The sequence below is a fragment of the Spermophilus citellus genome (genome assembly GCF_964194105.1).
Source record: "Spermophilus citellus genome assembly, chromosome: 7".
In the NCBI taxonomy this organism is placed as follows: domain Eukaryota; kingdom Metazoa; phylum Chordata; class Mammalia; order Rodentia; family Sciuridae; genus Spermophilus; species Spermophilus citellus.
Window position 1 is genome coordinate 90277236 of NC_138188.1, and position 23834 is coordinate 90301069.

Genomic DNA, 23834 nt, shown 5'->3' on the forward strand with positions numbered 1-23834 from the left:
GAATAAAAGACAGGCACACAAATGTGAATTCTAGGGTTAGTGAGTAGGTTAAGCTGAAAAGAACATTAAACGAGTTTCAACCATCTTTTCCAACAAACCCCCCCTAAAAGTCTAACAGAAAAATATCCTTCCTGGGTATTCTTTAAGTGACTTATAGGTGTGAGTGGACTCCTATGGTAGTGATAAAGAAAGTTTAATAAGGTGAAATGATTCTACACACTCAGGATTCTATTCCCACCAGTGCCACTTCAATGCTCCTTGGTATCCTTATACATAAAATGAGTTGATTTGACTCACAGGGTTTGCAGAGCAGACAGAGTATCAGAAATGGCAAGGATACTTTTCAAAATCATGAGTGCTCAGATCCCACACTGATAAACTCAGTAGTTGGCAAATTTTTTCAACAAAGGCCCAGATACTAAATATTTTCATCTTTACAGGCCATATAGTATGTGGCAACTATTTAACCTCTGCCACTGTAACCACAGACATTAAGTAAATGAACAGGCATGTCTGTGTGCCACTGAAAATGTACTTTAAAAAGGAGCACAGGGGGCTAGGATTGTGGCTTAGCAGTATAGTGTTCGCCTAGCATGGGTGGGACCCAGGTTCGATCCTCAGCACCACATAAAAATAAAGGCATTGTATTGTGTCCATCTACACCTAAAAAATAAATTATTTTTTTTATCTTTATTTTGTTTATTTATTTTTATGTGGTGGTGAGGATCGAACCCGGGTCTCACACATGTGAGGCGAGCTCTCTACCACTGAGCCAGAATCCCAGCCCTATAAATAAATATTAAAAAAAAAAAAAAAGAGCACAGGATAGATCTGGCCTACAGGCTATAGTTTACCAACTACTGATAAAGTAAAAAAAAAAAAATACATTATGATAAATTACACACTTCAATACTTCGCTTGCCTTGTAAAAACATAATTTTACACTTGCATTTGTCAGGAGAATAAACTAAAATTAGAATTACATAGGAAAAATTACATATTTTGTAAGAATTTGCTCTGTGTTAGAATCCAAGCAAAGCTATTTTAATCAGATAAATGAGAACCAGCTGACCAATATCAAAATATTTTTTGTCTAGTTATGGTTTTCTAATATTTCTGGAATAAGAACAAGCTGAGCAGCAAAATCAAATGTCCCATAGAAAACCTTTAGAACAAAAACAGAAGTGATTTCAGCATCTATAAAATGATTTGAAATTTTACTTTCATTAATATATTTTGGGAAAAAATATTTAGGTATAAAAAAGAAACAGAAAAGAAAAGGAAACAAAGTAGGAAGAAACTGCAGACTAGACGAAGTAAAAGATTTTTTTAAGAAAAAATGTAGATTTTTTTTAAGAAAGTGTGCTTAAGCAACAAAGTTTTAAATATTCCTTTTGGATTTAACTAATAAATACAAACTGTCTTATTTAAAAGAAAAAAAAAAGTTTCATTGACCAGCTGGCACACAATATTAATGCAGGTTTAATGAAGAAGAGAAAATAGTCATTTTCATAACCATAAAATGTGCTGCTTGTTTAAATGAGTCCCCCTGAAACAAAACTGAGAAAGCATTACAATGCTAATACCCTTCACGTGGCAACAGCTGCAGGCCAGACATGCCAACTGGTAATGAGATAGCACTTAAAAATACATTATATGAACACATATGTACACCTGTCAAGTTGTGTAACTTCCACACCAATGTCACTTCCCCAGAGAATGCAATTAGACAACTTGCCACTTATCTTTGAGGTCTGGACATCATCGCTGATAACCAAAGTAAATAATTTTCTTATAACACATAATTTCAATCTTCCTTACTTAGTGAAACCAATTTGGAATATAAGCTTATGTATACAAAGTTTAAAAGAGAATGAAGTATCCTCAAAGAAAAGGTAAAGAACAGAATTGTCTTCTCTTTTAGAGTGTAAAAAGGCTTGAGATGAATCCATCACTATATTTGTTTCTTCTTTAATTTTAATTTTTTTTTTTAAGTTTTTACTGACTGGGTGTAGGACTCAGTCATAGAGCATTTGCCTTGTGTGAGTGAGGCCCTGAATTCCCATTCCCAGGAAAGTTAAAAAAAAAAAAAAGAAAAGAAAACCATTTGTCTGGACAACATGCTATTTCACATATATGACACTAGATATGTCATATACATAGATAATTTATTAGAATGGCAGAACTCAAGATTATGGTCTTACTAACAACAGAAGAGTACCATTACATCCTCAGTATTAAGCAGCATTTTAAAGGCAGAACTTAAGAATCAATTATGGTTTCTAAGAAAGAACTGAATATAAATATTCGAGGAGAAAATTATAGGTCACACATATCTGGTCTCTGGTCATGTCATATGACCAGACACACTTGACTGCCTTTGTTTGGGACTATCCTTTGAGGAAATTCATACAGCAATAGTTGAGGATGATAATGATAGTGTCTCCCTCTAGAACAAAGAGAAAGTTTATTGTCCAGGACATTAAAAAGAGTATTCCCTTCCAGGGCAAAGGTCATAATGGTTAGCTGTCTGTTGTGAATGACTGAAGTGTTGGGGTTCTTCTAAGATACAAGTCACACACACACACACACACACACACACACACACACACACAAAGTGTCCCTACTATCCTGTAGGAACTGAGGGTACAGGAGTATGGCACAAATGATGACCTCTCCAGCCTACTCCTGCCCCCATAATAGTCCTTTCTCCCTGACCAAAGATTTTCCTATTTTTGCCTGTATCTGGCAAATAAACTTCACACTCAAGTCTCTTCACAGTTCTTGACAATATATTTTTAAAGAAATAAGTCTTAAAGCTAAGTTATACCAAAGAAATAAATGGCGTCTATGGCTATGTGGTTTTCTATTTTGACACATACCATGGACTAACTAAACACCTTTTCTCAGTTCCTTTTCTTCCTTGCCTTCCTCTATTATAGAGACTGTATTTAAGTTTTTCAATACAGCCAATTCCAATTTTGTAACCAGAGATAAAGACCCAAGAGGAATTTAGTGGATGAAGCAAGTGGGGAAAGACTCTGGTACTTTCTTTGACTCAAGATAAAAGGAACAGACATGTGTCCTGCTCCCACCCCCTTGCTCTGTGGCATAGCCATAACAACTACAGAGCTGCAGCAGGAATTCTACAACCATGAGGGGGATTCCAAACCAGAAAGATCCTGGGATTCTGGCAGCACTATGCAAAGTATATATCCCTCTATGTAACCTATGAGGCATCACCCTGTTAGCCAAACACGTTTCTCATTGATGACACCTTTATATGCAGACTGTTGATAAAATACTTCTTATATTTTATTGTCCAAAAATTAGATTAGTATTTTAACATAAGAGCTGGTATACTGCAGCCCAAAGGCCAAAAGCAGTCTAGTGTGTTTGTAAATAAACTTTAATCTGAATACAGTCATGCCAATTAATTTCCTTTCTACTACAAGGGCAGAGTTGACTAGTTGCCAGACATTATCATCTGGCAAAATCTAATATATTTATTATCTGGCTTTGTATAGTTAGCTGACCCCAGATTTATGCCACTCAACATGCCACTTGTTTACTCTTATTTAAACTATAATCCTTAAATTGATTATCTAAAATTTGACTTGAAATCTCACTTACTATAAAACTTCACAATATTAAACACATAAATCTGTTGTAGGCTTCTCCATAAACTACCAGCATAATAAATACTTTCTATTTCATTTTGATCTGCAAAAGAGAAATAAACAGTTTTGATGATTGTGATGTAAGTCATAATTATTTTAATTAATTATCCAGAGCTTAGCACAAATTAAAGAATGAATAACACGGACCCTTAATCAATGGATAAACAGGGTTAGAAATACTATAACTTTTAATTAAATATACATATCTGTATTATTTAAATGTTCTAAAGGGAAATGGCATTTAATATTTTAAAATCAGTATGAATATTATAGTTTGACAAAGTATTTATGTCAACATATGAAAATTTATTATTATTAAATGTTGAATTCACCATGGTTTTCAATGTATGCCAAAAAAATAACCAGTAAATTAATTCATCATTCATTCTAGTATAAACCCGGGCGGGAGTGGGGGGGGTGTTACAAAAACTACTTGAACATATAAACCTTCCCAAAATCACTTTCAAGTAATTTTCTTTGGCATATTCTACGAAGCAGAGTTTTTTACATTTTTATGACGTATACTCTAAGGAGTTTCAACTTCTCCTATCTCCTAAGTATAGACTGTACCTAGCCATAATCAGTCACTATCATGAGTTGAACTATATGCTCTAAAAAGATGTTGAAATTCTAACCTCAACTTTACTTATGAATGTGACTTTATTTGGAAATATTGCCTTTGCAGACACAATGAGGTTAAGATGCAGTGATTAGTACAGACCCTGATTTAATAAAAGTGAAGTCCTGATAAGTAAGAAATCTGGCCACAGATATACAGGGAGGAGGACATCAGGTGACCCCCCACAGGCAGAGGCTGGAGTCTCTGGGCCACAAGCCAAGGAGTGCCTGGGGCCATGGACAGCTGAGAGGCAAGCAAGCATCCTTCCCTACAGAGTTCTGAGAGCCTGTAGGCACCTCCATTTCAGACTTTCAGCCTCCACAACTATCATTTCTCTTGCTTAAATTACCCAGTTTGTTGTACTTTGTTATGACAGCCTGAAGAAATTAATACAGTCACATATTTGTAATTTATTTGTGAAAGTAGTATATAGGTATACATGGACCCAGTGTTTACAACAATACACTTCAATAATACATCTAAATTACCTTTCAGTTTAATCTGTTCCTCAGTGGCTATCCTGAACAGGATGGGCTTCAACTGCTATAATTTAGTCTGTAAATAGTACTTTCTGGAAAGACCTCATAAATGTATGCTGGGATAATTAGCACATCTATAAACAACTAATGTATACTAAAACAAGAACTCATGTTCAATGAGTAGAAGGAGACAAAGATTAATATTAAAAATGGATTGAGAGAATGGAATACTTACAAGGTACTTCACTTCAAAATAGTCAGAATTAAGTACTATTTTACACCCTAGCCAATTAGCACTGAATGCTAATCTGTTTAGATTCCTGGAAACTCTGCTTCTTTGTAAAATCACTGAAAAACAAAACTCTTCTCAGGCTACATAACCAAGCACTCCTCAGGCTACAGGATTATCACTGCAGCTTGTCTGTTTTATAAACAGACTTTAATTTAGTTTTGTAAGAAACTGCCAAAGGAGCTTTCTCTAACTAAATAACAAATCTGCCACTTGAAAGACATCATTCATCAACCTTCTTTGTGGGAGTATTGTTATTATGAAAGTAAAAACAGGAATTCTTTCTTGAGTGCTTCTGGATTTTAATTATCAAATGTGAATGTCACCAGATATTTACTGAAAAGAAAACATCAATTTTAATAAGCTGCCTTAAGACTAAAAACATAAAAGGTATTCAACCATAAAGCCAAGTTCACTTGAGTCTTGTGAGTTTACTTATTGTCTTATCATGTAATGTTTATCTCAGGAATTTATAAAGATTTAATGAACTCTAATCTGCAGGAAAAATTCCCCCATTTAAAAATCTAAATATTATGTAAATATTATGTGTGTATAACATATAATCCAACTTTAAAAAAATTAAAATAAATGCCAAAAAAATTTTACTAAGAAACAGGAGTTAGGGGTTGACAGAATTAACATGGGGCTAAAAATAAATAGACAAATCATAAACATGACTGTATGTCAATAGTTCATAAAAAAAATTTAAGTCAAATTAATTTTAAATAACACATGAATAAATTTTGTCTTCTTTTGTACGTTGAAAAATGTAGCCCAAAGAAAAAATTGCTGGGGGTGGAGAAGAGGAACTGTTTCACTTCACTTCAACAAGAAAAAACTTTTTATCTAGTTAGCAAAGCAGCAGGGGGTGCAGTTAGCCAAATACAGAGGGCCATAAAGTCCTTAACAGTCAAAGAGTCTGCAAGCTCTCACCTGCCCACTCTTAACAGACTCCCTTTGTTTAACTTTAAAAACAGTTGTCTAAATAACTTACTGTGGCCTCTACTTTCTGGTGTGTTAAAGAAATGAGCCCCTTCATTTCCAAACTTGAGAAAAGTCTATTCACATTTCTCAGATGCTTGCAATATGCATGAAAATATTCTAATAAAGACTAAATAAACTCTTTATTCATTTATGGTAAAGCAATCTCAGGAATATGTTTAAGTTTTCTAAAGAAAATTCCATTTCCTACCTGGCAGACACACTTCAGACATAACAGGATTGGATTGGGTATTACTATTTTTCTTCTGAATCTTTTGTGTATGTGTGTGTGTGTGTGTGTGTGTGTGTGTGAGAGAGAGAGAGAGAGAGAGAAATTATTTTGAAAAAGCAAAAATTATGTTTTATTTCTCTAGTTTCACGTTTAAAGAAAAACATGTCTAAAATGTATATACAAAAAATTTAAATAACTGAATATTTTAAAACTTGTGCTCAAAAGAAATTTGCAGTCTGATTATTTAGAAGTCATATTTTCTACTTTTAGTCATCCCTTGTGCTCATGAAACTCAAAGTAATTGTAATTTTCAGTATGAACAAACAGAAAAAGAGATACAAAGAGTACGTTAATTTTTTAAATTGTAAAATTATGTAAATGAACAAAAACCATTCTCTTTCATACATCATTACACAATAAATACTTCACAGAAGGCATTCAATACAGTGCCATTTATTTATGAAAGACAAAATTTCCCTATGATTCATTCTGCTACAAATAATTATTGTAGTAACAATTTTTTTTTTTTTTTTTACTAAAAACTAGTACTGGATTTGAAAAAGAATTAAATAGAATTATGTACCAAGACCAGTACTTAGTCTGAAATAAGCACATCTTCATTTTATGATGTTAAAATATATGAGATGAAAATCTTGTGAATATCCAGAAAGTAATTTTAAAACTAAAAGCTATAGATTGGAGTCAGGAAACCAACTAAAGTTACTGAGAAAACTAGGAACAGAAATGGCCTCAGACCATGAGATTCCTTGGCCCAGCATTCCTATATAGTGTTAAACAGCCCTCTTTCATCATTTTCTCTCCAACATACAGAGCTGCCTATGAGAAAACATGGTGCTAAATGTGGCACTTTAAGCAAGGTTATGATTCTGTGAGGTCCAATAATTATTAAAACTACTTGTTAAAGCCCAAATTGTAATATGCAGGTCAATCTATTTAGGTGGTGAACTGAAAAGCCATGAGGAATTTCAAAACGACCTTGATGAGCATGTGATCAACAAGCATTTTTAATTATACAAATTTAAGCATTTAAATTAATACCATATTGTTCTTGCCAAAAGCAATGATATTACACAGTGATATAAAGACAACAAATAGGTTTGTTTATAGCTTTTTGTTTTATTATATAGCTGCAGGGTTTGAATACATATTTTTGTTTGTTTTATTCAACTTTTAACCTAATTATATATTTTAATACTTCAAGAATATTCTAAACATTCTTGGTACACTATCTCACAAATTACAATGCAAGTATAGTAGCTAGCAAGCATACACTTACAATACTCTAAGGGGAAAAGCAGATTATGGATTTTCTTTTGTTTATCCAGGTCAAATGAGAAAAAGATTTTCCTTGATGCTTTTGAGAACTCTCAAATAATGTTTAACCTCCTCAAGGATTAATTTTTCTATGCTGAAATACTTTTCTATTAAATTTTAAGCAGTCTAGATGTTATCACGTGAAACAGGCAAACACTCCTCCCCACACATACATCCCATTCTATCTAGAAGTTGATTTGTCTTCTATAATACCAGTGTATAAAGAATGGACCAGGGACTTTGAAATGATATGAATAAGACAACATCTATGTTTTCCTCTTTGACATGAATGTTTTTAAAGATTTCATATTCTTCAGATTTGTTTAACACAGTACTATTTTTTTCCTCTTCAGTTGACTTTTGGTTTTGTTTCAGTGGTAAAGCCAAGTATTGGAGGGGAAATGGATTGTACCTCCCTAACTGACAAATGCAGTTCTAAAATAGGGAAGACTTGAATATCCTTAAACAATCATCTCTGGATGTTCTCAAAATCATGGTCCTCAGTACCAGGCCCTGCAGAGCAGCTGATGAATACATACTTTCTGATGAAAGAATAAATTTTACTATTTAAAAGGTCAATTGATAAAACTGCCAATAGATTTACACAAGGTACCTCCAGTCCATGGTACATTTGTCAGCAATAAAATTACCTTCACATCTCTTTTGACTTTTGTCACTAAAAATAGCAATCTGATAAAAAGTGTCTCCTCTTCTTTTACTCCAAACTACATGTTTCATAACTCCCTTCCTCAGATACATGTAAACATTGTGGGTGCCAGAAATCACTTTACTCTTTCCAGAAATGGAAGCCCAGAATGGTTTAGACACTGTAGAAGCACAAACTCAGTGTGAAGTTCAATTGTTTGTAGAAAGAAAAAAATAATAGACAAAAAGTACACAGCACATGGGGGAAAGCGACACCAGAGAGGGAGGTTCACTGTAACCATGAAGAGAGGTACACTGCCTACTCATACCTCGCCTCTAACGGAAATCACCATTCTGGCCATTCTCAAAGCAAGAGGTTTTCACTGTGCCTTAAATGTCTGTTTCAGTAACAAATAGTTTTACTTAAATTATAATTTTTACCTCACTCCTCCTATATGACCTGAGTAACTAGGAAATGCATTGACTGCCATTCATTTTTTAAATTTCATTTATTTAAATATTTATAATATTCAATGTATATTACGTTTATGTGAAATTATTTTAAAATTTCAAGCTACTCATTCTTTAGCAATCATCAAAACAGAACCAGTTTTGGAATTGATACCTTAATTTTTTTCTATTTACTTTACATTTAAAATCAATCCAGAAAGAAGTTTACTAGTGGCACAACAGAGATGCAAGAACATTAAGATAAACATTTTGATTCATGAACTCATTCCAATTTTATTCAATATAATGTAGAGTCACTTGAGGTGATACTGATTTAGTCAATGAATTTCAAATTGCTACTTCTAATATTAATATCATTCAGTTTTAGCTTAATGATACTAATGTCCCTAGCAAGCTATTTGTACAAAGAGATTTTTCAGAGAATTTATGATATTCCTAATAATCAGTTTGTCTTACATGTTGAGTAGAATCATTCTTCTAAATAGTACTGTTGTCTAACAGTATAAGAACATTCTCTGGAGTTTCTGTTATGTTCTACAGAGCAGAATACCCAGAGTTCCAGGTGTATTAGCACACCTCATTCCAGTTTGTATTCAGAATCCTAAGGGAACTTAGAAGTGATTGTGTACAACAACTATATTACTACAAGAACAATCAAATCAAAAGTCTACATCCTTTTCATGGTGTACCAAGTTTAGTACATTATTACAAATTATGATTAGACAATTATGTAATGTAAATTTTGCATTAAAAAAAACCTGGCTACAGAATATCATCAGAAAATGGAACATGGATGATAGTAAAATCCACTAGGGATATGCTATATCAGCACAGAAACTAATAAATGTTGCCTGTGGTTGAATTTAGGAAGGAACGAGAAAAATGCACTTGAACAATTAAACACAAACACAAACAATTTTCAGAGTTGCCTCAACATGATCAGACAGCACTAAGTGATCTAACTTTGTCTACAGATATCTGTACATAATCAAGCAAAATTTATAGACATCCCCCATGAAATGTTAAAAAAGCCAAAACCATTAAAATTTATAATTATAATGGTAAGTATAAAACATCTACTGAGTTAGAAATTGTCTCAAATTGCTATGGAAGATGTGAAAGTGGAATACAAGTTTACCACCTCATTATTACATCCAGTCAAAATCCCATTTCCACTCAAGTTTCTAAATCCAGAAATCTAATATCCTACAACATAAAATTTAATGGATGACTTAACTGGATCACCAAGAACTCCAGGGATACTAAATTTGAATAAGAATTATACAAATTGACATTTGTAAAACAGTTTAGTTTCATTAGATCAATGGCAGGTCTACCAAGTGAAAAATATAGTTTTCAGTTGGACTTGGTGGTGTACACCTGTAATCCCAGGAGCTCAGGAGGCTGAGGAAGGAGAATTGCAAGTTTAAGGCCATTCTCAGCAACTAACCAACTTAGTGGGATGCTGTCTCAAAACAAAACATAAAAAGAGATGGGGATATGGCTCAGTGGTTAAGTGCCCCTGGATTCAATCCCTGGTACCAAAAAAAAAAAAAAAAAAAAAAAAAAAAGAACCCACTACAGTTTTCACATAAACACCTGACTTCCCATAACTTAGACTATCTCAGAAAGCCTGTAAGAATAAATAATCACTGTGATACTTCTCTATCTTACTTCTAGAACTCTGGCAATTCAAATTCCCCTTGTTACATGCGGCTTTAAAGCTACAAAGACTCACAACTCTCAGATGTTGTCAGTTGTTAGACCAAGAATATTAAGTGAGAAACCTGTAGTTACATAATTGGTTAGACTTACAAGTATATGGAGGATCCAACAGTAATTCAAAGAAAAAAATTTAAATATATAAAAAATTATGTCATTTTACCTTTGGCAGAGGGTTTTTCAGTTTGAATTTGATGACTATATGTACTGTGGGTATTTCTTTAACCAGTATTTACAGTCAACTTTAGAGTCCACAAAAGTAGATAACTGAATTCTCCATTATACAACCCTAAACTAAATGAGGCTAGGTTTTTCCAACCTAAAAGCAATATTAAAGGTTTTTAGAGGTTTTCCTAATGTAAGATATACAAAAATTCAGAGAGGTAAGTATCTTAAACTAGATATAATCAATGTTAAGACACTGTATATTTTAATTAATATAGGTTTTCCAGGTAGAAATAGATTTTCATTATATTGGCAAATACTCTAGGTAAATTTAGAATAGCCCAGAAATGGAGAAAAAAATCTACCATATTCTTTATTAGGCTTAATATAGATCATGAAATTTAATAATGAAAAAGCCAAACTACGAACATTAATGAAGAGTTTCAATGTTAAGAACCCTAGCTGTAAAAGGAGGATTCAGCTGATGTCCCTTCAGCCTTCACCACCACAGTTCAGGTTGCCGTGCAATAATAACTATGGAGACTACACTACATATCTCCTATGTACAGCTACCACACCCAGAGATTCAATCCAACTGTGTCTTAAACAGCTTTGTCTCCAATCCCAAATGTGGGTGTGGAAATGAAGCACTGAGAATTCTCATTCATCCGTGGTGGGGATGTGAAATGGTATAGCCACTTTAGAAGACAGTCTAAGAACTCACAAAGCCAAGTGTGGGCATATCACATAATCCAGCAACCATGTTCTTAGGCGTTTACTCAAATGAGTTGGAAGTTTACATCCCTATTAAACCCTGCATGCATAAATGGTTATAGCAGCTTTGCACATAACTGCCAAAAATTGGAAATAATCAAGATGTTCTCCAACATGTGAGCAGAAAAACAAACTGTGGCATAACCATACAATGGAGTATTATTTAGTATTATAAAGAAATGAACTATCAAGCTACGAAAAGATATGGAGGATCCTTAAATGTGTATTAAGTGAAAGAAGCCAGTCAGAAAGTTATATACTGTATGAGTCCCACTATATGTCATCAGGTGAAGACAACTATGGAGACAGTCAAAAGATCATAGAGGGAGGGTGGGGAAAACAGGTGGAGCACGGAGCATTTTTAGAACCTTGAAACTATTTTTTATGCTACTATTCTGGTAGATAATGACACTATGCATTTATTAACCATAGAACAATGAAACAAACAGTAAACCCTAATGTAAACTCTAGATTTTAGTCAATGTATTAATATCGGTTCACCAACTATAACAAATGTACCTCACAAAACAAATGTGAATTACACAAAGAGGGGGTGAAAACTGTACTTTCTCACAACTTTTCTATGAACCTCAAACAAATCTTTAAAATAAAGTCAATTAGAAAAATAAGAACATGCTCATGAACTAGCTATAATCATAAACAAATTTATGTAAAATTTTAAATAATATGAAAAGCAAATACAAAAAGTGAATGACATTTTCTCCAAAACAAATACATGGTGATCAACTATAAGACAAAAAAAGGGCAACATTAATGACAATATTAAAAAATTTTAAAAATCTGAAATATTCTTACCTGTCCTGTGACTGTTCTTCATACATCCTCTCTTTGCCTTCTTTAAAAAGTCTTATTGCTCGTTTTGACTTCTTCATTAGACTATCAATGTAAATTTTAAAATACTCATTCTCACTCAGTTGGGCAAGTTTCTGGTTGTCATCATATTTGCTCAATATGAGTCGCAAATGCTGATATGTATCAGGTAAAATATCAAGTATATAAGGTGGACTATTTTTCAACTGAAGTTTGGGATTTTGGCACAGTCTTACCTAAAAACAAAGATAAAAATAAAATATTCTCAAATGAATCATGACTGTTTATCTTCAAAGAAAAAGGAGAAATGAATAGAACTTTGCCATATTTCTTCATTTTCCATAATATTAATTATGATATTAAGTTACTAACTCCTGTTTACAAAGAACTAGCAAATTTTCACGTTAGTTTTAATACAATCAAATCCTATTCTCTTCTTTTTCAATGCAGACTTTACTTATACCACATCCTTAAACTTTCAACCCCTAAAATTTAATTATCTTCTACAATGTCTTAAGTACAGAGTTTAACAGAATTCCAGTGTACTGATCACTGTATACCACTGATTCCTTTCTTTTTTTTTTTTAAATGAAAACAAGGAAATAGACCTTATCAGCTAGCAAACCAGGTCCCACATTTAGACATTATTTTACTACACTGAACTCCCAGCTAAAGCTCTCTCATAGATTTTAATTAACGTTTTGATATAATGTTTCTCTACCCTGAGGAGAATAAAACAAAGAGGTGCAATTTTAACAACTGAGTTATTAAGTAGTTAAATGGGTGTCAGGTCAGAAGGAGTCTTTTCCGCCTCCCCCATCTTCTACTAGGCCTATAAACATTAAGATATAACGGCCCAGTCACTGCAGCAGATGCCACCCAACCACTGGGGCATTCAAAGCTGCCTGCAGAACTGAAAATGCCTCTGCCCTCAGAAAAGGGTGTATTCACTTCCACATGCTCATGTGATTTAGCCAAGAGTAAATAAGCTCAGATCACTTTATCCTTCCAACTGGAATACCAAGAACTGTCCAATTCCAAACATTGCCTCTGATACGTGGATACTAACACACAATAAGGCAAGGGGTGGGTGGGTAGAAATTCACTGGATTATACAAAGGGGAATGAAGCAGAGGATGGGGGGTGGGAATAGGAAAGACAGAATGAATGGGACAGAACTTTCCTATGTTCATATATGAATACACCACGAGCGAAACTCCACATCACGTAAAACTGAAAGAATGGAATTCTAATTAGAATAAATTGTACTCCATGTATGTAAATTATGTCAAAATACACTCTACTGTCGTGTGCATCTAAAAAGAACAACTAAATAAAAAATAAATGGTTATACAGGAAATACCTATCAAAAAAAATTAAAAAGAACCATTCAATTAAACATTCCTTAAAACAAAATCTTTGGGAAATGCACAAAAGTACACATAGTGTGATAGTGCAGTAATTCACAAAAGACAAAGAGTACACAAAAAGTCAGATTTACTGAGACGATGGTGAAGTGTAAGCTTCTGTTCCCATGTATGCATGGCATTCTTCTAAGGTCCTCATAATTTTTATTTATATATAAATATACATAAATAAAATATATAAATAATATATTTTTTTAAACTTTTAATAGTAAAATGTTTTAAATATAATTGATTAAAATTTGTCTCCTTCCAGTATAACTTCCCTTATATCAAACTTCATCCCCCATTAGGTGGACTGGACTGACCAATGGCATTTCTGGAATCTTGCTGATGAGAAGCTGAGTTGGACCTTCACAATTTGGGTTTAGTGGAAGTTGTATGTAAGATGTGTAGTCACTTCTATAAAGAAATTATTGTCAGCAGTCCAAAATAAGAAAGGCACAGTTAAGAAACTGATTTCATTTATATAAAGAATGTAAAACTTACACATATAAATAGAAACAGAGTAGCAAGGAGAAGGAAGAAAATGGGGAGAAGCAGGTAAAAGGGTACAAATGCTAGTTAAGTAGAATGAACAAATCTAGAGATCTAATACACAGCATGAGGAGAGTAGTTAATATCACCTTGTATGTTGACAAGTTGCCAGGAGAATAGATTTTAGGTGTTTTCACCACAAAACCAAAGGTAACTAATTATAGAAGGAAATTGGACATGTTAATTTGTCTTACTGTGCATATAAAATATATTGTGTACCTAAAATGCAATTTTTCTCAAAATTTAAATAATATATATATATAAAGAATGGTTCCAGGAATATTTCAAGTGCCTACAGTGCCTGCTATCTATGATAGCAGAAGAAAGGTCCAATTCACCAAGGATCGGAAGTTATGCGTGAGTAATAAAAGAGAATCAAAAACCATATCCAGGAGTAGTGGTATATAACTGTAATCCCAGCAACTCAGGAGGCAGGAGGAAAGCAAGTTCAAAGCCAGCCTCAGCAACTTAGGAAGGCCCTAAGCAAATTACTGACACCCTGTCTCAAAATAAAAAATAAAAAGGGCTAGGGATATGGCTCAATGTTTAAGCCTCTCTAGGTTCAATTCCTGGTATCAAAAAAAAAAAAAGAGCCAAAAAAACTAGTTAGATTATGTTACTGGTATCTGTAGATTTATCAGCTTTAAATTTTTCACTATGCGTTGTGAAAAACTTCACAACTTTTATATGAGAGTTTCATCAAGCTGAAAAATTCGAGAAAGAAATTCATTTTCATATCCAATTTTGTATTTTACTTTTGTATCTGTTATCTTTAGAAGGTTCCTCCGAATGGTAAGGGTTTTAATTTTCAAAAAACATGAATCTGCCCCTGGATACTCACAACAAATGCCTAGGACAAACAGAAAAAAGTTGAACCATAATCATTTCAAGAACCACAAACACAATCAATTAAGGTAACAGCAAATAAAAAAAGAATCTTTATGTTATCCCATTGCTTTCTTTAAGAAATTATAGCATTGGGAGGAGGAAGATCTGGATCAGACTACCAAGGATCAGCCTTTAAATTAAGACAACTAATTCTCACATTAACCTAGGGCATTATCATATCATACCTTCCACTTTACATATAGTGTGTAAAATGAAATTCTTTAGCACATAGTATATAACTAATGAATGATGTATGTACTGACCAGTTGAATTATTCTGGAGGAAATGTACAGACACATACACATATAATGTTTTTTATCTAATGTATCATATTTTATTTTCATAATCATATTCTACAAGTATTCAAATTAATAACCCAAAGATACAGGTTTATTTTAAATATAACAAAATTATTTTGATCTCCGAAAAATTTCTCAAAAGGTAGGATGGCATCTCATTTATTAAATAACACAAAATCTTTATTAATGTATAAAGCTTTTCTATCACTTTTGTACTTCTGTGATACATTGATATAACTAGGAAAGCTCATTGTGCCCAAAAGACTGATATAAGGAGGCTGATTCATAGTGGGAGAGGGAGGAGGAACATGGGAGGAATAAACGAACTCTAGATAGGGCAGAAGGGTTGGAGGGGAAGGGAGGGGGATTGGGTTAGAAATGATGGTGGAATGTGATGTACATCATTATCCAAAGTATGTGTATAAAGACACAAATTGGTGTGAATATACTTTGTATACAACCAGAGATATGAAAAACTGTGCTCTATATGTGTAATAAGAATTGTAATGCATTCCGCTGTCATATGTAAATTTTTTAAATAATAAATAAAGATACAAATATGTCTGTGATTTAACAAATCCTGCTTGAAATAGGATATGGTTTCTCCATTCTTTAAACCAAAAGATACTATCACAAGTACACAGAATTTGAAGAATACTACTACCAACTTCCTAAAGCAGACAGAGTTTAATTTCAGTAACATGTATTTGTACATGTCACATACTGACTAATCATTAACTTGTAGTTAGTGGACAAAGCAGCTTCAAATTTATTTCCTCCACTGGTCATTTTTTTAAATGATTAATGAAAAATTTCTGCCAGGTATTTTTTCAGACATTAAAAAAACTCTTCTTTGAAAGATATTTTTAAACTTTAGGGCTATTCATTTCACTATTATTTACCTGGTCTTTTCCTCATTTGCTTTAAAAATTTTATTTCCATGTTGGAATGTATTGTTTCATTGGGTAAAACTGTTTAAATAACTATTATATATCAGGTACTAAGCCTAGTGCCAAGAAATTATAGATGACTAGAATATACTTCCTGCCTTAAGGAGTCTGGCAGAAAAGACCTAGTTCTCTATAATTAACTTAGGAGCAATGTAATTCTTGCTCTAAGGGATCTTAGTAAAGATCCCATCCAATTCATTCACTTTCAGATAAGGAAACTAAGAACTACAAAGATTAAGGAACTATTAAAAAATCATTAATCCAACACAAAAGCCTGCATCTTCTGAATCTCAAGCTGATCTTTCTAACTATATTACAATTTAATTAGAATCAGGCATATAATTAATGGTCCCTTCTAAACTCATTTCCATTTTTATTTTATTCCATTTGTAAATTTACATGAACTTCAGAACCCATTTGTTAACTCAACAAAGGTTTATTTTATATATCAGGCACTGTTTTAGGCAATAGGAATACAGAGAGGAATAAATCACAAGACCTGCCCTCAAGGAATTTTCTAGTGAGAAAGCCTTGAGGCTTAAGAAAGAATTACAGGAGAATTTAGGACCATAATAAAGGAGAGTACAAAGTGCCACAGGAGAAAAGCAGCAACTTACACAAGTTCATAAGAGCATCAAGAAAAGCATACCTAAATTTGGAACAAAACATTAAAAAAATAAGAATATTCCAGAGAGAGCAGTGTGAAAGGCTTTAGAGGCATGAGAGACCAAAACATATTGAGAGACTAAAAGATAGAAGCATGGGAAGGCTGTAGGTAAGTGGCACAGGAGATCTGAAATAGGCTGGAGTTGGTTCTTCAAGCCTCTGTGTGCTACACTGTTTTCTAAAGTTGCACTTGGAAAATACAATGTGCAATGCTGAACTTCTATATGCCACTGAGTGTGCAGTTTATCAGTGGGATTACTATTAAACCCTGTGACTTATGACAGCTCCTGCCGAAAATGAATAACCCTACACCAGGACTATGACTTCAAAGCAAGTCAAATTCAATTCGATTCAATAAATATTTATTGAGTGCCTGTTATGTTCAAGGAACTGAAAAAGCCAGGGAAAGAAAAAAATGGCTTTTCTAGAAAAAAGTATATTAAGGAGAAAAATCAAGCTAACCACAAGATTCACGTTCAGATTCAAATGACTTAGCCCTTTTCTAGAAATAAATGAGTTGCTCCCTAGAATGAAAGTTGGTCCCAATACAGAAGAGATTTCACAAAGAAACAAATCCACAGTCACATTATAAAAAGGTAAATTTCTTAGGACACCAACTTGTGCCAAAAAGAACTGTTTTCTTTAGTAATATTACTCTTCTCTTGAGCTAAAAGTCAAAACATTTAGTATTGGAATTAGGCTGCAAACTCCATTGCAGTCAATGACTTCTTTTAATTTCTTTTTATTGGTGAACTATAATTACACATAGTAGTAGGATTGTGACATATTTTATATGCACATAACATAATGTGGTCAATTTCATTCTCTAGTATCTTCCCATTTACTTCCTTCCTCTGTCCTGCCATTCCCCTTCATATACTCTACTGGTCTCCCTTCCATTTTCATAATATCACCCTTAATTTTTTCTTGTCTTCTCTCTAGCTTCCAGGTATGAGGGAAGACACATGACCTTTGACTTTCTAAGTCTCACTTATTTCGTTTAACGTAATGCTCTCAAGTTGCCATCTGTTTTCCTGGCAATGACATAATTTATTTTCTTTATAGCTGAGTAAAACTGTGAATATATACCTTATTTTCTTTATCCTTTCATCTATTGACAGACACCTAGAATGGTTCTATAACTTAGCTATTGTGAACTGCACTGCTATAAACATGGGTATGCATGTATCACGACAGTATGCTGACTTTAATTTTTCAGGATAAATAGTAAGAAGTATTATAGCTGCATCATGTGATGGTTCTCTTTCTAGTCTTCTGAGGATTCCATAGTGATTAGACTAATTTACAATCCAACCAACAGTGTATAAATGTTTCCTTTCCCCAATATTCTCATGAGCATTTATTTTTGTTCTTGATGATTGCCATTCTAACTGGAATGAGATAAAATCTCAATGTACTTTTGATTTGCATTTCCTTGATCATTAGCCATGTTGCATATTTTTTCACATATTCATTAGAATTTGTATTTCTCTTGAGAAATATTTATTTAATTCATTTGCCTATATGATGATTGGGTTAGCTGAATTTGGGTTGTTTTTTGAGTTCCTTATATATATGACTATCGACTCGAAGAATTTTGGAGTCCTAAAGAGGACTTTAGAATCACCAAGAAAAACTTCCTCATTTTGAAATGTCAATACTAAAATAGAAATGCAACTAGCTAAGGTTGCTGCTCAGAACCCTGATGTTTGGACTTAAGAATCAGGTACTCTCTCATTCAATTTTTTTGTCATTGTTCTTGTTTTAGTGGTTTAGGGGATAGAAACCAGGGCCTCATATATACTAGGCAAGTATATATCATATATACAATGCCCACTGAACTACATCCCTAGTCCTTATCAGTGCATAACTGACTTCTGTATTTAAATGTATTCAAAGATTTGTACATGTAGTCTGCACTGCTTCAAGTACGTAAAAATATATGTTTAAAAAGCTTGTATTGTACTGTATATGTATTTCAATAAAATGTGTATTCACATACATATATATTTCACCATATATATATGCAAGGGCACAAATATAAAATCAGGATTTGTTACTGCTACAATAAATTCAAAGCCATTAATTATTCTGGGAATACTCTTGCATTTAAAGAGATGTCTAGCAGCTCCTTAATTTAAATTTTTAGCCAAAAATGTAAGAAAGAGTTATTAGATCAGCTAAAATATTCCTTGCAAACAAGGTTCAAAGCAACTCCTGAAACATATGAATGAAATTTTATAAAACAAATGGAAATTTCAACAATAAAGGATCACATCTTACGGTACAAAACTTGCATTCCAAAACACCTTATCTCACAGAGCATTCACTGGATCAAATTACATACTCCATGAAGACTTTTTTTTTTTTTGCATGCTAGGTAAGTACTGGCCCAAAATATCTCATTTTCTAAAGCAAGTATGGAAAATCCTGTCCTCCTCCTGCAAATATTATCTAAGAGTTCTTCGGGTTCATCCCATATTAATTCAGCAGCTCACTAAATATATAAAAATTTAAGGTATAAAATATAAAATGTATAAGATAATACAATGCTCTATAGAATTTTAATTAGGCAAAACAAAAATGTAAAATTGGTCATGAGTCTAATTACAGTAAGATTTGGAGAAAACTACCAATTCCCTTAAGGTTTTCAATGATGATTTCTTTGGAAGGTTGACATAAGAAATAACATTAAGGAACCAACAAGCTTTACTTAAAGTATCAATTGAGAATTCGTCAATTCACTATCTTTCTTCCAAATGAGAGTGTAGCTTCCTTAAACATGGGGGACTTATGTGTTTTCCTCACATGACTTTGCATAAAGTAGATGTACAATAAATATGGAAGGAAGGCATACAGGAGGAGAAGGGGAAAAATGTAAGGAAAGATGTTTCATATTTCAGAAAATATAACATCATTTGTTCAATAATTATGAAGAAAATCCATGTCATTATTGAGTAAACCTCCCTAAAAATTAGTACAAAATTTGGAGAAGAATTTGATGATATGAAATATTTGGTGAAAATACCCTTTTAATTTACTTCCCAGGGTAAAAGGAATAATCATATTCCATATAGCAGTGTGCTTGACTCTTTTATTATGAATGTACAATACAGAATCAAGCAAACCTAGGATTAGGCCCTTCTCCTTACTAACTTTACAATCTTGGGCAGGCTTCTTCTTGGGGAAATATCTTACAGTATTACAATTCTAAGAAGAGAGAATGCAAAGTGCTCTGCTTCGTGCCCCATACATAATCAGTACTCATTTTTTTTCTAGTATTTTTTTTCTGTCCATATTTTATATTCTCTGCAGATCTAGTCAAGGTTTGGGAATGAGATCAAAGGTACTAAACACTTTGTTGAAAGTCATGATTTTTAAAAATTATTTTGACTGATAAAGTTCTTCATGCTCCCTGAAAACTTTAAAAAGTCTAGATTGTTCTATGCAGAAAGTATGTCTAAGCCTAGGTCATACCACATAGAATCATCCAGCATTTGGGGGATAAAGTACCCAATCTTTTAACGGTAGAACATTAATAATTACTTTTAAAATCTATTGTTATAAGAGTGACCTTAATAATTATTTAAATATTAATATGCTAAAAAGCTATAAAATATTGAATATTACCAAAATACATTTTCATTTCCAAGGAAAAAATTAACAATCTATAAAAACATTTTTAAGAAACAAAATTTAATAAACAGAGTACATAAAAATTGCATAGTAGTAATATTAAAGTCACACAGCATATAAGATGATCTTAATATAAAAGATGAAAACAGATTTTCATTTCAATGTTTTACTTATTTACCCAGTTAATACCTAAAAGACTGGCTAGAATATATAATGTCTATTCTATAATATACAATATTAAAATATGGCTTAAAATTACAAATCATATGCCTTCATTTACTTCCTAACAATCCAACATAAAACTTACAAATTCTTTCAAAACTTCTCTGTTTATTCCTTCACTTCCTTCTTGCCTAAGTGGAAGTTACATTTATCTGCTACTTGTTAACTCTGCTACTTATTCCTAGCTTTTTCCTCCCACATTATAATCTAGGATACTGCTTCTTCTGTTATTTCTCTTTCCCTTACATCTTAGATCATTCTTTCCTTCCCATCAATCTATAACCTCTCCTATCATGAACCCTGTCACACACACTCCACAAGTTAGTTTCAACTCTCCTTAAATTCTCAGTCAAAACTTTCTTCCTATTTATCAGTTGTTACAACTCCAGAATAATTTTTAAATGATTTACTCATTTAATAGAACCTCATCATATAAGTGAAGTTACTCTATAAAGATCAACAATGGCCTTGAGTTATGAAATTCAATGAGTCCATACATTTTGCTCTTTGGTTTTCCCTACCTGAACTTGAACTTACTGTTATCAGAACTTGAAACTACTTTCTTCTGAATGTTGTTTCTCCCCAAGAAATCAATATACCCCAATTATTTTTTCTACCTTTCTTATCCCTGTTCTCTGTAGGATTCTCTTTTCTTTACTACCATCTAATTATACTCCCTATGCTCCAAAATTTTGCTTCTCTGGTTTTGTGTCTGACTCTCTTCCCTACATAAGAAATCCACCACTAAGATGCTAACCTACGGACACATCTACCAAATACAGGTCTCTAGTTCCAACTTCTTTTTGGAACTGCACACTCATTCTGACTTCAAAATGGATCTCACTGGGAGGTCAAATTCAGTCAGCATGGCCCCAAACAAACTTATAGGCCAACCCCCGCGCTTCCTCTTTTCCTTCCTATGTTCCTTATCTCACTAAGGGCATCACCGCCTTCAAAGTCAACTAGGCTGAAAACCTCAAGAGTCACTTTCACTTCAGCTTTTCTTTCATATACTAACCCTGAAGGGTCACGTAGATTTTACCTCCAAAATGTCTTCCACTTCTGAACCAATACTTGCTGTAACTACTGTCAATTCTCCAGGCCAGCGCTTGATGATTTCTTACCCACACTGCTTTAATTCTTCTTCATCATTTTTCCTGCTTTCAGTATCCAATCTTCATAATGTACAGAGTAAGATATCAAGGGATAGTGCTAATTTTTCCTCTCCCTGTACGAAATACTTCAATGATTATCTTCCTATCAAATACATTAAATCCAAATTTTCAAAGCAGTCAAAACTTCACTCAACAGTCGCTCATTACCCTTTCAGCCTAGGATGCCCACTACTTCATTATAATCCAAAAACACACCTAGACAGTACCAGATTCATGATTCCTTCTACACCAGCTTTTCACTCTCAGCAAGCAACATCACCTCCACCACATTCTGTGCCACAGCACTTAAGACATTCTACTGTATGGCATAGTTATTTAGAAACATCTATCTTTTTACAGTTGGGATTTAATAAATGAAGGAAGAAGTCATAGCACATAAAGCAACATTTGAAAGAAAGGAAGTCAATTCAATTCTAGTGAAAATTTGCAGAGTTAAAAGATTACCAACGGATTGAAGCATTCATTCTATAGTAGGTCTTCTATCACAGGAATAAACCATGGTAACTCCTGGTAGGAGTCCTTTAAATCTTTTATTTCATCAATTGAAGGTTTTCCTAGAAATCACAAGTAGCAAACTTTGGGATCACTTCATTTATCTCAGCAACAATTCAAAATTTAACTGGATCCTAACAAAGTTGTCCAGACACTTAATGTGCAACTATCCCCTTTCCAAGTCTATCAGGGCCCAGGACAGCTAAGGCAGAACAACCTCAATGAGGAAAAGGAAATATTTGAAGAATAGTAACTCAAATAAATGATATGCCATATCAAGTCTCTAGGAAGGTGAGAGGCTCAAAATCAACAAACACAAACAACTTGCATCTAAAAATCTCACTTTCACTCCATGAAAAATATTTTTTAGAAGTGTGAAAAAATTCAACTTAAAAACAAACTTTTACACTTTAAAAATATTTGTATATAATCTAAGCATCTTTGATTTCAAACTTTGAAATATATCTGGTCACAGTGAAATTATAAGAAAGAATGACAAATGTACTAAATGTAGGAGAAGTAAATGGCTGGAAAAGTCTATTTGGCATCATCACTTTTTTCAATGCTTTTAAAACTCTTTCAGTAATGTAATTTCCAAATAAATGACAAGGACAGCAAGACAAAAACGTAGGTGGGTACTCAACTTGTTTTACTCTTTAGCATTAATTAATTATTTTCTAATTTCCCGAGCATCCACGTATGCTCCGTACATTTAGCATCTATTAGATAGAAAATTGTTTCTTTTGCTTTCCATCACCTGACTAAGACTCTTGTGAAAACCACACTCAGGAACCTCATATTAATAAATTATGATTTCAACCATAATAATTAGCAATCATTTCCTTACCTTCACCTCAGCATTTCCAATAAAGGCACAACAATGCTGTTCCTAAAAGGCAATGGCTAGCAGAATATAGACATAAAACTATCTGAATAGTGGCCAGAAAAACAAGGTGGCTGTTCTCCACTCTGCTTCCACTATACTTTGCTTGGGTCTGCCTGTATTACAGTCCTTTACACACTATATGGCAATTATCCATTTACATGCCTGACTCTGGTGCTATTCTCTGAGTTTCTGGACAGGCCAAGGGCAAGGCTATGTTTTATCCAGCTTTGCATGCTCAGAAATAAGCACTTAGTAGAAACAAAGTAGGCCCTCAACAAATGCTTATTAAGTGTTTTTAAAAGTCTGTCTTTGCAATAACTTTGGAATCAACTCCACATTTCATTTTGAATGTATCTGAACCTAGGTTTACATTCATGAGTAATAGTTCTGTCTCAGAATTAAAAAGGCACCACAAATGTGAGAGATCTTGGGTCAG

General features: G+C 33.2%; 1 protein-coding gene across 7 annotated transcripts in view; it reads right to left on the minus strand.

The window, feature by feature from the left end:
* CBLB (Cbl proto-oncogene B) overlaps positions 1-23834 on the minus strand; it is a 210630-nt gene that overhangs the window by 182259 nt on the left and 4537 nt on the right. For all 7 annotated transcript variants that reach the window (XM_081301461.1, XM_081301460.1, XM_081301455.1 and 4 more), the window contains exon 3: positions 12209-12459. In XM_081301461.1, coding sequence (XP_081157587.1) covers positions 12209-12459 — 251 coding nt within the window. The remainder of the gene's footprint in view (positions 1-12208; positions 12460-23834) is intronic.